Below are 16,976 nucleotides of genomic sequence, written 5' to 3'. Positions count from 1 at the left end.
TCAATGATTAAATCAACCAATCTAACTATTATTAATGTAAATTGTTGACATAATAATACCTGCCGCTATTGTTTACTAAATATGGATTTGTTATTCTTCTTATTCTGGTTTATTGTATTTTAGGCTTTTTTTGTTTGTTGCTGGAAATATTGTACATGGTTAACACCTTTGTCTTAACTGTTAAAGTTAGAGCAAGTTATTTTACTTATTTTCGGATGATGAAAACAGGTATTTCTGAAGGAAACAGGAGAGGGGAAACTAAAGCCAGTTTGTGCCTCATAATGGTAGTAACATGAAAAAATATACTCCTTTCAACATTTAAATTTTTTTTTGTTAACACCTTTTTTTATATATAGTTTTATCAATTTTACCATTAGGTCTCAAATCCTAAATAAAATTATACTAAGGTTACCAGTATGTGTTTATTCTGAAGATGAGGCATGCTAGTCTGAATTTGTTGCTTTTTCAGCACATTGTGATTAGTATCACATAATGTAACTACTTCGTTGAACCCTTTTACTGTCATTTCACATTCCATCATCTGAGGTTAAATGGGAAGTGCCCTTTTGTCTATAATAATCTAATTTTATAGGGCACGCTATACCTGCGAGCTGTTGGCAAGAGTGCACGAGCCAATTGTGAGAGAAACAGTAGAGTTAAATGCGATAGAAACCCATGACATCATCACGCACAGCCTTTTATCCGCAACAAATATATTTGATTGGTATTTAGCTCTGTGCATATAGTTTTTATGCAGATTTGTTTTATTTTCGCATGAAAGTCTTTCACCAATTGGATGGAAACTTCCGAGGTCGAAATAACTGTTCAGGTGGGATGGGACTTGTGTGATGTGATTATAATAGACCAATGACTGTTCATCTGGGTAAGGAGGTAGGTTATAGAGCACCATCCTATCAGCCAATCAGTGTGTATGTAAATATCTTCAAATTTGTTTCATAAAGCCCACACAATCAGACGGAGCATTTCAAGGGCCAAAGGAGGTGCAGGGAATTAAATGATAAAAAATATTTGGATTAAATAATCACAGTGATTTATTAGACATACAGTGATAATTTAAAAAATACAATTAAAGACTGCATGAGGGCTTTAACATGAAATTAATACTTTTTCTCCACACTCGCACATTTGGTAAATGTTTGCAATGACCTTTAATAACCCAGCAAACATTCCTGAATCAGAAACAGTTTAATTAGTTTTGTGTCATAAACAGTAATATATGATGGTCTCTTACCTATTTACCCAACCATTACCAGCATTGACTTTAATGCACAGCCCCCCTGTAGGCCTTTATGTAGTCAGTTGTAATTTCATCAACTACCAGAGTGAGGTGCACCATTTATACAGTCCCTGCTGACGAGATGTCCATTTTAGGACAGGACATCCTTAGTCAATGTTATGTAGATTAGCTCAGAGGTTACATTTCTCAATAGAAGCAAGTCTGACAGGGAATTCTGAGGGGAATACAGAGAAAAGTGCATCCCTTTACTAATAGCCACAAGTGAGGAGTTCCTTCAATTGATTCACTCCAGTTTATCTGTCTGCCATTCTTTGTAGGGATCTTTTACAGTATAGGGAGGGACTGGATACCCTCATCAAAAGATCATAAGACTTAGTGATGGTGTGTGAAAGTGGTTTATTAACTTGTCATGTTGCCTGCCTGGGCCCTCAGGAGTAATCCACACAATTGACTGAGAGGAAGAGGTTGAACATGCTCTAAAGTGTGTCCGATTTTAGGCCTAAATATTAGCTTGTGTTAATTTGAATAAGGGGATTGGTAGAAACTTTAATTTGTGACATTTTCCAGATGCCCATAAACAGTGATGACGTTAAAATAAAACACATTTATTTCAATACAGAAACAATCTGGAATAATATTCACTCACTATTTGAGGCAAATAACACAAAGACTAATCCTAAATTGGACAATTTGAGACGACAAATTCTACCACTCTCCCGTTTAAGCGTGCTCTGGAAGTAGGCGGTCTTTGACCATCGCTCGCTGTACTTCGCTATGTGTTCTGCTCAGCTGTGAATAATCAGTAGAGGACAACTGGGGATGTGCGGAGTATTTCTGTGTTTGACTATGTTAGTTGATCTATGGAAAACAAGGACTTGGAAAAGTAAAACCAAATTCATAATATAGTCTACTGAAAAACTACAGCGAAACTTTCAGAAGTTCACAGGGAGACGACTACACACACAAACAATTGGTAAGTGTTTTTAACGCTAATAACCTTTCTGATCCTGAATGAGAAACAGTTCGAAAGAAAAAAGTCGGACCTCGAATTTCCCTGATGAACTACAGCATAGAAGTGAATGGCCGATACCTCGATTTTAGGGCGCGTGTTTTTCTTTTGTTTTTTTCATGCCCATCAAATTATTCAATCGAAGCCGCAATTATTTTGGTAAATTCCAGCATCTCAAGACCGTCCTTGTATTTCTTAAATTCCATAACTATGCAGACGGGGTCTTCGTGACACACATCTGCCAACGTGTTTTGACAGGATGAAAGGTGGAAGAGTAGAGTTTTAAGCTTTTGGCTATAAAAACCCAACCTTAATAGTCCACTTTACATGAGAAAATTTGAAATTAAGGCTCCTATCCAGTGTCATGCCAGTCGTCACCCCTCCAACAGGGGATTGGTAGTTGTACCCTGTGGAACTTGACAAGATTTAGGCAAATTGAGGAAATTACCTATTCTGAAACATATGTCTTAAACTCAACTGCGAAGGGTAAGAGTTTCAGAACTGATAAGTTATGTTCTAAACACTTTCTTTTTTTTGACTGAATGTTGACCAGCTGCAGAGATCTGTAGGCTTTCTAAAAGGCACCTTTTCTGGCTGGAGACATCTGAGACCAATATAGTGTATCAACGCGATTTATATTTTGCACTTGATGAGTCTTAAACATTTCTACTATTTTCCTAGTTTATTAGTTGTATTGAAATCGCTTCTTCCCAAGTTACTCATTATTGACAATCCTTGACCCAGTGAACCCAATTGCTTCAGCTGATGGGCGTTACAATAGAACAAAGAGGTCCTGACTGCAGGCTGTTTTTATAATCAAAGGAAATTTCCCAGCAGCAGTTGCACTGGAATTAAACAAAATTAAGGTTCATGAAAAGTCCATTTGACTTGTTTGGGCAAAAAAAAAATTCTAGAGGCAAGCTGAAGTCTACACACCTTCCTCAGTGATTGGTTAACAGTAGGGATTCTTCAATCAAGTCTTTGTCATTCAACAAACTCATTTTAATGCACATTTTTCATTGAGAAATACTGCACCAAACATCTTAATTAATGTAAAATTGCATAAATAAGGTATCCTTGGCAAAAACTCATGTCATTAATTGATGTTATCTTAAATTAATTGACTATTTTGAGCAAGTGTTTACTGGCTACGCTGTCTCAAAATGGATAAACAGAACTATTGCTCTTTTTTCCTCGTTTGCAAGCGCACTCGTTCGGTTCGCCTGGTTGAATTTGGCTAGCCGCCAGCTAAACTGAAGCATGCTGACGCCTTTAGTGGGCATTTCTGTTTTGCCAAGATAATCCATCCAGCTGACAGGTGTGGCATATCAAGAAGCTGATTTAACAGTATGATCATTATACAGGTGCACCTTGTGCGGGGTACAAAAGACCACTCTTAACTGTGCAGTTTTGTCACAACACAATGCCACAGATGTCTCAAGTTTTGAGGGAGTGTACAATTGGCATGCTGACTGCAGGAATACCCACCAGAGCTCTTGACAGAGAATTTAATGATAATTTCTCTACCATAAGCTGTCTCCAACATTGTTTTAGAGAATTTGGCAGTACGTCCAACCGGCCTCACAACCGCAAACCACGTGTAATTGTGCCAGGCCTGGATGCACATCCAGCTTCTTCACCTGCGGGATCGTCCAGCCACCTGGACAGCGGATGAAACTGTGGGTTTGGACAACTGAAGAATTTCTGCCAAACTGTCTGAAACAGTCTCAGGGAAGCTCATCTGCGCGCTCATCGTCCTCGGCAGGGTCTTGATCTGTCTGCAGTTCGGCGTCATAACCGACTTCAGTGGACAAATGCTCAACTTCGAAGGCCCCTGACGCACTGGAGAAGTGTGCACTTCACGGATTAATCCTGATTTCAACTGTACCGGGCATATGGTAGGCGGTGTGTATGGCGTTGTGTGGGCGAGTGGTTTGTTGATGTGAACTGAGTGCCCCATGGTGGCGGTGGGGGTATGGACAGGCACAAGGTACGGACAACAAACCCAATTTGCATTTTCTCTATGGCAATTTGAATGCACAGAGATACCGTGACTTGCTCCTAAGGCCCATTGTCGTGCCATTTATCCGCCACCATCACCTCATGTTTCAGGATAATGCACGTCTCCATGTCGCAAGGATCTGTACACAATTCCTTTAATCTGAAAATATCCCAGTTCTTCCATGGCCTGCACGCTCACCAGACATGTCACCCATCGAGCATGGTTGGGATGCTCTGGATCGGCGTGTACGACAGCGTGTTCCAATTCCCGCCAATATCCAGCAACTTCGCACAGCCATTGAAGAGGAGTGGGACAACATTCCACAGGCCACAATCAACAGTCTGATCAACTCAATGTGACAGAGATGTTGCGCTGCATGAAGCAAATGGTGGTCACACCAGATACTGTATAGTTTTCTGCACCATCCCCTTACTTTTTTTTTTTTTTAAAGGTATCTGTATTCCCAGTCATGTGAAATCCATAGATTAGGGCCTAATGAATTCATTTCAATTGACTCATTTCCTTATTTGAACTGTGTGTAACTCAGTCAAATCTTTGAAATTGTTGTTTTTTATATTTTTGTTCAACATAGATAAAAGATCACTCTATGGACCCCCATGAAGAGTGTTGTCCATTCCAAGTAGAAAGCACTTAACCTACTTCCATTGAATATCTTCAGTACTGGGCAACACTGGGTGAAGTGTCTTATGGTTCTTCTGGGATGAGATGCACTGTTCCTTGTCGGTGGCACAGACAGGTACGTCTTGTTCTCTACTAGCCTGTTGTACGGATGCAACTTGTTGTATGTACACATTACACAGAACACTGGGTTGCTCTAGCTCTCTCTCTGCTTCCTGATAGTCGCACTGATAAGGGCTGAGCTGCAGAGAGAGAGGGTGACTTTCACACGTCTCTCAACTCATGCCCCTTATCTCACTCGCAAAATGACTCAAGCATTTACGTCTATAGATATCTTAGTAAACCACCAAGAGCCTTGCATAAGTCTGTTCCTGGACAAACAAACCTTGCATGTTATTTGGTGGTCAACAGTAGCTTAGTTTGGTGTTGCATGAAAAAGTACAAAGATGTGCTTAGCCTTGTCCATGGGTTAGGGTTAATGTTGGATAATAGATTTTGGTCATGTCTGACTCTGAACACCTTATTCAATATATTTCAGGACTACACAAGACTGCGTTGGTTCTGAATACACTTAATTGAAAATGAGAACTATCACATGCAATGTCAAAGTGGAAAACATTGAGGGTTTTCCCCTCCTGGGCTCCAAAGTTTGAGTTAGGATTCCGCACAGAGTTAGAGGTCAACTTAGAAGATAAACATTAGCCTGCTTTGAAAGTGGAGTGTGATTTAGGACTGTAGATCTGAGGTCAGAGGGAGTGTTTGTGCCATCATAACGTTGACAGTGCTATAAAACTTCACTTAAATCAGACTATCTCAGTTTAAGGACTTGCCCTTTAAGTTTGACCGGCAGGCTTCCCCTCTCCTCTCAAAACATGGTAAAGCTCAGACAGAGGTAGGATTGTTAAATGTTTGCCTGCCAACAATACTTAGCACCTCTGACTGCCGACACTGTTAAATCTCTTTTGTGTTCAAACAGCAAAGACCTTGAAAGTTGTCAGCCACTCAGCCTTGTAAAAATACTCCAAACCAGAAGGTGGCAGTGGTGGTGTTGGACAATGCATATCCATGACTATTGCTTATGGTCTAAATTCAAAACTATCTGTGATAATGTTGCTATTTTGTAGAAAGGCCTTGTAGATAATAGCCAGATGGCCACATCCTGTACTGCCAGTGCCAGCACATAGCCAAATGCTTAGGTAGCTAGTGTTAGCATATGCATACACCAGCTAGCACAACATAGCTAGCTAGCCAAGGACACTGCACTAACTTGGCAGCTGTTTCATGAAAATTGAATCATAATGGATTAGCTAGTTATGTCAATACTAGCTTAATCAAATGTATTTATATAGCCCTTTGTACATCAGCTGATATCTCAAAGTGCTGTACAGAAACCCAGCCTAAAACGGCAAGCGATGCAGGTGTAGAAGTACGGTGGCTAGGAAAAACTTGGAGAGGAACCAGGCTATGTGGGGAGGCCAGTCCTCTTCTGGCTGTGCCGGGTGGAGATTATAACAGAACATGGCCAAGATGTTCAAATGTTCATAAATGACCAGCATGGTCAGCTACAGTGGTTAGCTAGCTTGGAGGAAGTATTTCGTGTTGTGTGCGTTGTCTGTGCACTTAGCTACCATCCCATAGCCTACATTGTATATGAAGTGTGACTGGCTCGTCTGTTGTGTACTGAGATTATTATTTTATTTTTTTATGGCTCAATGTCGTGGGGGTTTGTGCTCTCTGATTGGCTCAAAGTCAAGTTGTTGGCCACAAGCATTGCGATTCCACAAGTAGAATCGATAGGTTTGTTGCTACTGGGTCGGTACGTAGCAGGTACCACTTTTGTTCTAGCAAGAGAAGGAATGGCCTTCCACTGTGAGATTTTACTATTGGCAGTCATATTCTTGGTAAGTTTCATGCTGCAGAACATTATGGGGGACCACTTCCCTCTGTGGCATCAGACAGTGAAGCATACAACCATTAAAAATATTGCGTACGTAAGTCCAGTTCTTCACCAGTAACGTCCTAACTTGCCAATGACTAAGACAGCGTTACCCACTCATTAGGTATGTTCATTTACCTATCTAAACCATAAATGATTTGAACCCCTGTTTCTAAGGTGGATGGATTATCTTGGCAAAGGATAAATGCACACTAACAGGGATGTAAACAAATCTGAACAATTTGAGAGTTATAAGCTTTTTGTGTGCAACTGGAACATTTCTGGTCTCTTGTTTCAGCTCATGAAACATGGGACCAACACTTTACATATTGCATTTATATTTTTCTTCAGTGTACAAAGCTGCCCAAAGTAAAGAGTTCGTATGGGTCGTGCCATGTCATTTCAGCAAGCCATGATGCCCACAATCTCAGATTGTTCACTTTTTTCACATAATAGCAGGAACAGAGCTTGGTAGTATCAGAATGTATGAGTAGACATAACCCTAATAACTTCAATCACTAATTTCTCTGAACAGGGGGTAAAAAAAATCATCAACAAATTGACTGGGAAATTACATATTTTTGAATTACATAGTATGAAGAAACAATACTCTGATCCGCAGCCTCATAGTACTTGTCAGAAACAGAGAACTGATACTGATGGTTTTGGTGGGCTTGGCATGGGATGTGGGGGGCATACATTTTTGGGGGGATGCATTCCTCATGTCATTGTTAGGAAGAAGATGCATGGGTGAAAGTTGATTTTGTTTCTAACCAGTACGGGACCAACCCCCCTTAACTTTTTACATGTATTACCATTTTAATCTGGCATTAGCACAACCAGTCATGTTTTCATCACTTTAAAAAAGCAATCCTTTTAGGCCACCCGTGCAAAATAATTCCAGCATCCAAACAGTGCAGTGTGCATCTTCAATTTGATTAATGGAAAGAGACAGGAAAGAGACATCTTTTACAAAACACCTAAATGTAATGTTTGTTCTGCGATTTTGTTATTAGGCCTACACTTGTAGCTTCAATTCACGTGTCCAATGCTGTCCGTATGTGTGTCTCCGTATCGTCTTTTTTTTTTCTCCCCAATTTCATGGTATCCAATTGTTCTATCGCTGCAATTCCTGTATGGACTCAGCAGAGGAGAAGGTCAAGAGCCATGCGTCCTCCCCCGAAACCTAGCCAAGCCACACTGCTTCTTGACACAATGCCCGCTTAACCCGGAAGACAGCCACACCAATGTGTGCACCTATTGTGCCCTGCCCGCCACAGGAATTGCTAGTGCTCGATGGGACAAGAATGCAGCCAGCCAAACACTCCCCTAACCCTGACAGCACTAGGCCAATTGTGCGCCGCCCCATGGGTCTCCCAGTCACGGCCGGCTGCGAAACAGTCACGGCCGGGACTCGAACCAGGATCTCTTGTGGCACAGTTAGCACTGAAATCCAGTGCGCCACTCTGGAGGCCCTACAGCCACTCATCTCTGCCTTGGCAAAATGTATGTGTTCTCATCAAACCACAATGCAATTTGGAGCATATACCACCCGGTTAAGTCAATTCGCAAATGTTTAATGTGGCTGACATGGTCATGTAAAATAATGGTGTAATAGCCTATAGTTTTCTTGGCATTCTGTGTTAATTATTGAGATAGGCTTATGTTTTACCGGGACGCAATACCGGACCTTACCAGTTTACTTTCACCCCTGATTATAAAAATCTGTTAAATGGCCAATTTGTGTGCAATCAATAGGATTAATATTGCGGAAATGCTAATCTTATCTGTTTTTAACTTCAGAAATGATTTCATAACAATCTGAGATGGTGGGTGTTGAGATCATTTTGCAGTTTAAGGTGGAATGGGGGATACTTCACAATTTGTTCACAGACTCGCAGGAATGGCACCATCTAGTAGTCAGGATGTATGACGGGACTTAAACCTAACAACTTCAATGACTAATTCCTCTGAATGGTGGAAAAAAACATGGTATGACGAAACAACACTCTGAGCTGCAGCTCCATACTACTTGTCAGACATAGAGAACTGATACTGTATACTGGTTGTTTAGGTGGGATTGGTGTGGGGGGTCCTTGAGGGGCATTTTAATTTTGGGGGGATTCCTAATGTCTTACTCATTTTTAGGAGGAAGTTTGGTCTAAATCGGATGTTAGGTACTATATTTATTGAAAATTATATTAATCTTATTTCAATAGACCATATTTAAATAAATCTACTTGCTTTATTTCTTAGATCAAAATAATATAAGGATCTGAACCTATTTTCTAGTGCTTTTTGAGGTGGAACGACCCATATGTTAAATGTCTGGGAGAAGTCGAAGGTTACGAAGATGCTATTCTAGAAGGAGCTGGTTTGATTGAAATCGAGTGCGAGTATGTGTCTGGTTTATTGTGTTCTCCTGTGAATGAAAGGCTGTTGGTCTCTTGTGGGCTGTGTCAAGGACATAGTGCAGGAGTAATGTGGGAAAGAGGGTAATTCTCTGACACAGAGAATTGTGTTTTTTTTTTCCCCCTCTGTGGGTGTAGACAGGGGTAAGTGAGAGGTCAAGCAAGATAAACACGGCCCTACCACTGAAATAATAAAGGCTCTGTCTCAGTCAGCTCGGTTAGCTTTTTATTTTTCACTTTCTGAATATAAACATCCTGACAGTGTTCTGTCTGAATGAGGACATCCCCAGGGACTTGTGTAGTATTCCCAGAATCCCTTGAGACTTGTTGGAGAGGGAATGTGATGTAGTCTGACTGTGAGAAAGGTGGAGCAGCCTACATTCTACTGCAGTATTCTCAGCCTGCCCCCTCCTATTATGTTTTATTGATTCATGTCGCATGCAGAAACTGTTAATTTGCCAAGTGAATTGTCCCCCACGATGAGTTCTGGGAGGGGACTGTGGATCTGTCCCCGGCCATTAGTATGTTCGTACATTAGTCACACGTGATATCTCAGGCTGAACTGGCACGATTTTTGACTAAACTTTGGTGAATGATGCGTCTTGCCATAGAGATCTGGCATTTACAGAATTACACTGATTGGCCCAAGGTGGGAGCTACAGTAATTAACTGAAATTTGTTAGTCACACGCGATCGCTCAATTGGCCTGGGGGGCTGCTGCTGCATCATTCATGGGGGAAGACATGTTTACAGTTGCATGTAATAGGGAGCAGGTTCTCTCTACATGATTGAGCAAATGAGTCACTGAGATGTCTTCTAGCCATGGAGGCCAAAATAATGGGGAACTGGGCATTGTTATACATGACCTGAAGCATGATGGGATGTTCATTGCTTAATTAACTCAGGAACCACACCTGTGTGGAATCATCTGCTTTCAATATACTTTATAGCCCTCATTTACTCAAGCATTTTCTTTTCTTTTGTCAGTTACTTGTATATGCAACAAGGAAATTGCTCTCTGACACAGCAGCCAAAAGTGAAGTAATTTCTCCCTCACTCGGCTATTATTCACATAAAGAGGAAAGATTCACACCTTTCGATAAAGATTAACAACATTTCAAATGTTGAGCTATATTGTATGCAAAAAGAAAAGGGGGGAATTATTTTATACTAAGATGTTTTTTTCTCTCAAAGGTAGGGATCACAGTTATTTGCACCCCTGTTTTCAATACCTCACCTTGCGAGGATAATGGCACTGAGCCTTTTTTGAAGGTGGCGGGATTATCTTGGCAAAGGATAAATGCTCACTAACAGGGATGTAAACAAGCTTGTGTGAAACTTGAGCGAAATAAGCTTTTTGTGCATATGGAATTTATTTTATTTTACCCCCTTTTCTCCCCAATTTTGTGGTATCCAATTGTTAGTAACTACTATCTTGTCTCATCGCTACAACTCCCGTACGTGCTCGGGAGAGACGAAGGTCGAAAGCCATGCGTCCCCCGAAACACAACCCAACCAAGCCGCACTGCTTCTTAACACAGCGTGCATCCAACCCGGAAGCCAGCCGCACCAATGTGTTGGAGGAAACACCATGCACCTGGCGACCTTGGTTAGCGTGCACTGCGCCTAGCCCGCCACATGAGTCGCTGGTGCGCGATGAGACAGAGTCTCTGGTGGCACAGCTAGCGCTGCGATGCCACTGCGATACCCGGGGGGGGTGTATTTTTTTTTTTCAGCTCATGAGACATGGCACCAACCCTGCATTTATTTTTAAATATCTTTGTTCAGTATAATATAATTTCCTACTTTTTGAGTACACCATAGCTTATTTGAATTGTTTAATATAGTAATTTACGCTCATCTTTATTAGGGTTGTCAATAATTTCCAACCCCACTGTATTTCATTGCCTCTGACAGATACCTCCCCCAGGCACTATGGAGTCAGGAAGTGATATGAAATTATTCCCTATGGTTCATAAATTAATATTATTGATGTTATCCTTGGTGCTCAATAGGAAATTCCCAGGTTGGTTAAATGTTGCTTCCTTTTTGCTCAGTCTGTGCCCTCTGTCTGTAAACCTCTCTGGAGAGACATCGAGTGGCATGTCTACCCAGAGGAGATGCCTGGGCTTCTCTTCCCCTCCATAATCTGCCCTCTGTTATTAGTTCAAGGTTTTACTTCCCTCCCAACACTGGGAGCGGTCAGTGGTGAATGATATTCCCCAGATAGTAATCACTCCCCAAGAATGCCAGGCGTTGGTTCTCGAGTACAGGGAAGACTGTGTCGGCCGCTAGTTATGGTTATCCGTTTGTGGTGGGGCATTGGACACAGTTAATACAGTGACCTAATTAGAATTTTCATTCTCTCCCTTTCTCCAACTGAGCACAGTCTATCTCAGGGCAACATGTGCCTGTCACAACTGTCGTTTGTTAGGAAAAAGTTTCCAGTTGGAATTCAAGCTCAGAAACCTTAAGATCACAGGAAGAAGGGACATTATCTACTCTGCTGAAAGGGATATTACAGACCAAGTGATCCATTGTAGCGCTCTAACTTAACAACCATTAGATTATTTGTGGTGGCATCTGGGTCCACTTAGAGAACAAGCTCCAGATCTCCAGAAGGGAGGTTCAGGTTGCGGCTAACACACTTATCAGCTGTGGGAACAAATGCTATCCATTTGTGTGTAATGAAGGCTGGCTCCAGCACAAGGGGCCCCCTTCACATGACTGTGTCAGCCTGGCTAGTGTTTTCCTAAGGATTTGAAGGAAGCTGTGCTTCCCACCTTTTATGAAAATAGTGATTTACAGTTTTCATAGCTCAGCAAACCTGAGATGATGGATAATAGAAGTTTAAAACGCAGTACAACTATGTTGGGGTGTGATAAATTGCTCGGCTGACCTTGTTCTTGCTAGAAGACCACTTCATTAATATTACATTTTTCCGTCCAAGTTTGTTTTCTCTGGTTTCTGTACATGGGGAATTTCACGCTAATGAAATGACGCTGTGAATTTATAGTTTAGGTTGTAGTTAGTCTAAGGTTTTCTAATGATCAATTAGCCTTTTAAAATGCTAAACATGGATTAGCTAACACAACATGCTATTGGAACACAGGAGTGATGGTTGCTGATAATGAGCCTCTGTACGCGTGTGTAGATATTCAATTAAAAATCAGCCGTTTCCAGCTACAATAGTAATTATAGTAACAACATTAAAAATGTCTACACTGTATTTCTGATCAATTTGATGTTATTTTAATGGACATGTTCTTTTCTTTCAAAGACGAGGACATTTCTACGTGACCCCAAACTTTTGAACGTGTGTCTTAATAGAGGTCTACCTTCAACATTTTTTTTTCTTGTCTATCCACTCATTTACCAGGTGAGGGTTCAGAGATGAGTGTAGTCATGATTATTCAGCTGAGGTCAGAGTTCCAGACCGGTCGACAGTGAATTTGTTCAGTAACTCAATGCATTAGGCGCTGCAGGCACACTTCTCACTGTTAAACAAGTGAATATAATGTGTTGAGCAGGGGTCTTGTTTTCTCCCAGCGTTCCTGTGCAACATAGTTGACCAACTCCCGTGGCAGTGGGCTTGGCCTCAGCGAGTCAGCTTGATCAGGGCAATGGCCACAGATTGCCCTCGGAACAGTGCACGATACTAATCCCTGACAAATTCCTGCCTCTCCAATCTAGCTGCGGTGAAATATGTGATTGTTTGAAAGATGGAAGCTTACTAGGAATCACAGGAGATGAGTTCTCAGGCCCAGTATTTTGTATTCATTTGATTTAAGGAGGGAAAGAAGCAGTGATGTGGGAAACTGGCAGGGTGGCTGGGCCTGGCGGTGACACTCCTCATCAGTAAGACCAAAGTACTTTGGCACGATGAGGGCAAATTTAACTGCAGGCCACTGTCTTTGAAGTTCCCAACCATAGGCGGTTGGTGGCACCGTAATTGGGGAGAATGGGCTCTTGCTAATGGCTTCAGCGGAATAGGTGGAATGGTATCAAACACATGGTTTCCATTTGCTCCATTCTGGCCATTATTATGAGCCGTTCTCACCTCAACAGCCTCCTGTGTAGCCTGAACAATTATGCCTGAAAAAGAGCTTTAGATGCATTTAAATCCTTGCCCTTACTAATTCAAAGGGCAATTTATGGAAGAGGGTTGCTAGCTATTGGAAATGGTTTTTGTGGTTTGGTTACTGTAAGGCTTTAATTTGACTGAATTTCACCATTCCCGTCAACCTTTTCTTCAGGTGGCTGCAGCATTTGGATGTCTCATCCCAGCTAAGACCCTCCAGCTCTGTCTCATGTCACTCCCCCAGACTTCCAGTCACTGGTCTGGTATGAGCTCATGTTGTAATCTTAGGAATATACAAAGCCCTCTGGAGCCCCATACGTCAGAGCTTGTGCCAGCCACTCAAACACAGTCTAACCATGCAGTAATCAGTGGAATGTGAGGAATTTCTCTATTAAATGCTGATAAGAATCCAGCTAGTTTTCCCCACACCTGTGCAAGCGTAGAAGAGTGGGGAATGAGTTTGTCTAGCATGGTATAGATTGTATAAGCACACAATATGATGGTGTAACAAGCACATAACTGGGGCAGCTGAGCAATGGGAAAGGTATACACCTCTGATTCTGGTGATCATCTTCTGGGAGATGGACATGCTGTGATCAATACTATGGAATGTAGAATCTAGATTGAGGCGACTGACAACAGGGCATCACAACATTGGCCATACATCAGAGGAACAAAATGTGTTCTGTTGCTGCCGGGGAGGCAGGGTAGCCGAGTGGTTAGTGTTGGACTAGTAGCCAGAAGGTTGCAAGTTCAAACCCCCGAGCTGACAAGGTACAAATCTGTCATTCTGCCCCTGAACAGGCAGTTAACCCACTGTTCCTTGGCCGCCATTGAAAATAAGAATTTGTTCTTAACTGCCTTGCCTAGTTAAAAAATAAAACAAAGTTGCATTATTATGTGAAAGCTTAAGTTTCATGTTCATTTTACTACAATGAGTCCACTTGTGCTGACTTGAGACCTGACTCTGTTCTGTCTTGGCAGGTCCTGAGGCCTGAGTGCCATGCCAGAGGAGTCCCACAGTACTCTCCATAAGGGCCCAATGGGGGAAGGTAAGACCAGCCTTTTTAACATCTTATTGACCTTTTTATAGTTAGTCATATAGTATGTGACATCTCAGATGCACTGGCAAACAATGATCACTTGGCAGTCTACAGCTCAAAGTCCATTACTAACCTCCTTTAACTTAATGTAATGTTTGTTTTGCGTCCCGGCATTGGAGAGCTAATGTAACATTGATAGAAGGGCATTCTAATCCAAAATTGCAGATTATTTGCCGTCAGCCAAAGTACTGCATGGGTAGGTGGAAAGGGCTAGAAATCTGCAGAATAAAGGACATCTGAAGGATTGGAGAGCAGAGCTCAGAGACCCATGAATTCCCTGCCCACAGTCTGTCAGGGCTGACTTGGCAGAGCGGTGCTTTGTGTGATTCCGGAGCTGGACTGCCCCTTCTGCATAGCTCAGACCAAAACAAGGATCAGGATGTGTCTGACTCTAAAACAATGATTATTCTTTGGCCAGCATATGTAGCTGACATGCATGGTGGGGGGTGCTTCCTTAAATTCCATGGTATTTCAATTGCTAATTATCTTCAGTAAAAGAACTTGCCTGTGTCCACAATGCCCCCCCCCCTTCTCCACTGAATACATTTTGGCACTGAGCTTTCACTCTGGCTGAAGAATGCCAATGTGTCAATGGCTCTGTTTTTCCTCCCCACCCGCCCCTTGCCACCACCACGGCCAAAAGAGGCCAGTGGCTGGGAGGGGGAGGGGACGTGTGCCGCCCTCATGAAGAGTTGTCCCGTTCCATCAGACTGCCTATAGCTCAGACTGCATTCAGACTACCTTCACAATTGAAGCCTCTAAAACAAATCTCAACTTTTTATTTAGCCCACCCTCATATTGTAGTTTAAAAAAAAAACATCTTGCTGCTCATTTGGACTAGTGTGTGGAGTTGTCGATTTGTCTCCTGCTTTGGATGGATAACTGTTAACAGGCAGCTTGGAATGCTGTCTCTCTCTTTTGAGGTAATGATTGGTCGAAGTGAAGAGGCAAGATGAATGTGTGTTGAAAGGTAAACAATGAAGTCTGTCATTGTCGTGACTATCCCGCTCAAATTCACCTCTAGGGTCAAAAGAGCCCAAAGGTTTATAACATGACCACTCAGCTGAAAGAACATCTGGGGGATTGGTTTTACTGGTTACAGCTTTACAATTACTGTACACCTGACATGGCTAGCATGGGACAAACCCTGGGTTCAATAGTCTGCTTCTGCTCCAAGATGGCTTTATTTCATTTGATATATCAGCTGAAATGTTTTAATATACACAGTCAGGCTGTGGTGGATTAGTACACCTCCCCCCAGAGTCATTTAATACATTTTGAATTGACTGTTGGCTGAATGGAGGACGTAAAACAACATTTTAGCAGCATTGTTTAAGCTTTCTTTGTTTGGTGTTTATCTGTGTTTTTAGATCACTTGTTAGTGCATTATCCTCCCAAGCAAACTCTGACTTCTTCTAAGCAAGCGAACAAACCAAATGGGTATGAGTCAATATCTCCATGCTGTATGAAAGCTAAAGCACCGCTGTGTGAAGCTGCTGATGGAACAACATGTCTGAACCCAGTACCAACAAACCTCAGGACCAGGGTGCCAAAGATGAGAGCTACCCCTGACCTACTTAGTAATGAGGACTGGAATTGGAATGTAGCTGTGTTTACAGAATGTATGGAGCTTTAAAGGGGTAGGAGACTGAGGAATTTGATGGGAACCAGTCCAAGCAGCAGCTTTTCCAGCCCGGTGGGCCTGGGGCTACAGACTGTGGTGACCTGGCCAGGCAGGGATGACTGCTCCTCTCTGAGTGCTGCTTGTTAATGGGGCCTCCAGAGCTTAACTCTTTTACCCCTCATTCTGCTCCTCTATCAGTCAGCCATAGGTTAGCTGGCTGCACCAGATCCGGTGACATGCATACTGGTCCCACGTGGAGACTGCTTAGAAAGGGTTTTAATGCTAGTCTCATTCAATGGCACTGACAGTGACTTTTAGTCTGACCCAGTCCAGATCTGTATGTGCTTCAGCCAACTCTTCTATTACTGTCATGCCATGACCTATAGACTGCACATACAGATCTGGGACCAAGCTATGCAACACAAACTGTAAGATGGACACTGGACTTATCTTTCTACAGAGACAACCTCCTATTCATCAATGTTTTTGGGCAGATGGTGAAAAGGATCAGGTCTGAGCTCTTTTGTTGCCAAGGCATTTATATAGCACTACATTCAATGTCTTCCACTGCATTGTTCAGGACCCTGCCTCCCACTCCCCACAATCAGTCACATTGATTCATTTCAATGTGAATGATTTTACTGCCCCTTACAATTACATTCCACCCAGAACTCTTCCAGTAGATTACGCAAGTTGGTCATAGACTCTGAGTCTCATTCCAAGGTCTGGGGAAGTTCGCCTTGTTATTGTGCTGTCTGTTAAAAAAGCTCTCCAGAATCTTGTTCCGTTTAGAAAACCCCACATTAGTTTCCTCTGTGATATGTTGCTGCTTGTATTTGGAGTTGTTTCCTTTTCCTGTGTGATATCTGTCAGTTAACCTCAGTTGAGAACATATGCTGCATGTCCTGGAATG

General features: G+C 42.2%; 1 protein-coding gene across 2 annotated transcripts in view; it reads left to right on the top strand.

Moving 5' to 3' along the window:
• Positions 1–1,614: 1,614 nt before the first annotated feature.
• LOC118368367 (pleckstrin homology domain-containing family G member 3-like) overlaps positions 1,615–16,976 on the top strand; it is a 47,203-nt gene continuing 31,841 nt past the window's right edge. The window contains exons 1-3 of one of the 2 annotated variants that reach the window (XM_035752411.1): positions 1,615–2,231; positions 4,862–5,026; positions 14,321–14,388. In XM_035752411.1, coding sequence (XP_035608304.1) covers positions 14,340–14,388 — 49 coding nt within the window. In that variant the 5' untranslated portion in view covers positions 1,615–2,231; positions 4,862–5,026; positions 14,321–14,339. The remainder of the gene's footprint in view (positions 2,232–4,861; positions 5,027–14,320; positions 14,389–16,976) is intronic. The other variant, XM_035752414.1, reaches the window with a different exon arrangement.

The sequence above is a fragment of the Oncorhynchus keta genome, chromosome 35 (assembly GCF_023373465.1).
Source record: "Oncorhynchus keta strain PuntledgeMale-10-30-2019 chromosome 35, Oket_V2, whole genome shotgun sequence".
Lineage (NCBI taxonomy): Eukaryota > Metazoa > Chordata > Actinopteri > Salmoniformes > Salmonidae > Oncorhynchus > Oncorhynchus keta.
This window is presented reverse-complemented; position numbering and strand designations above follow the sequence as displayed.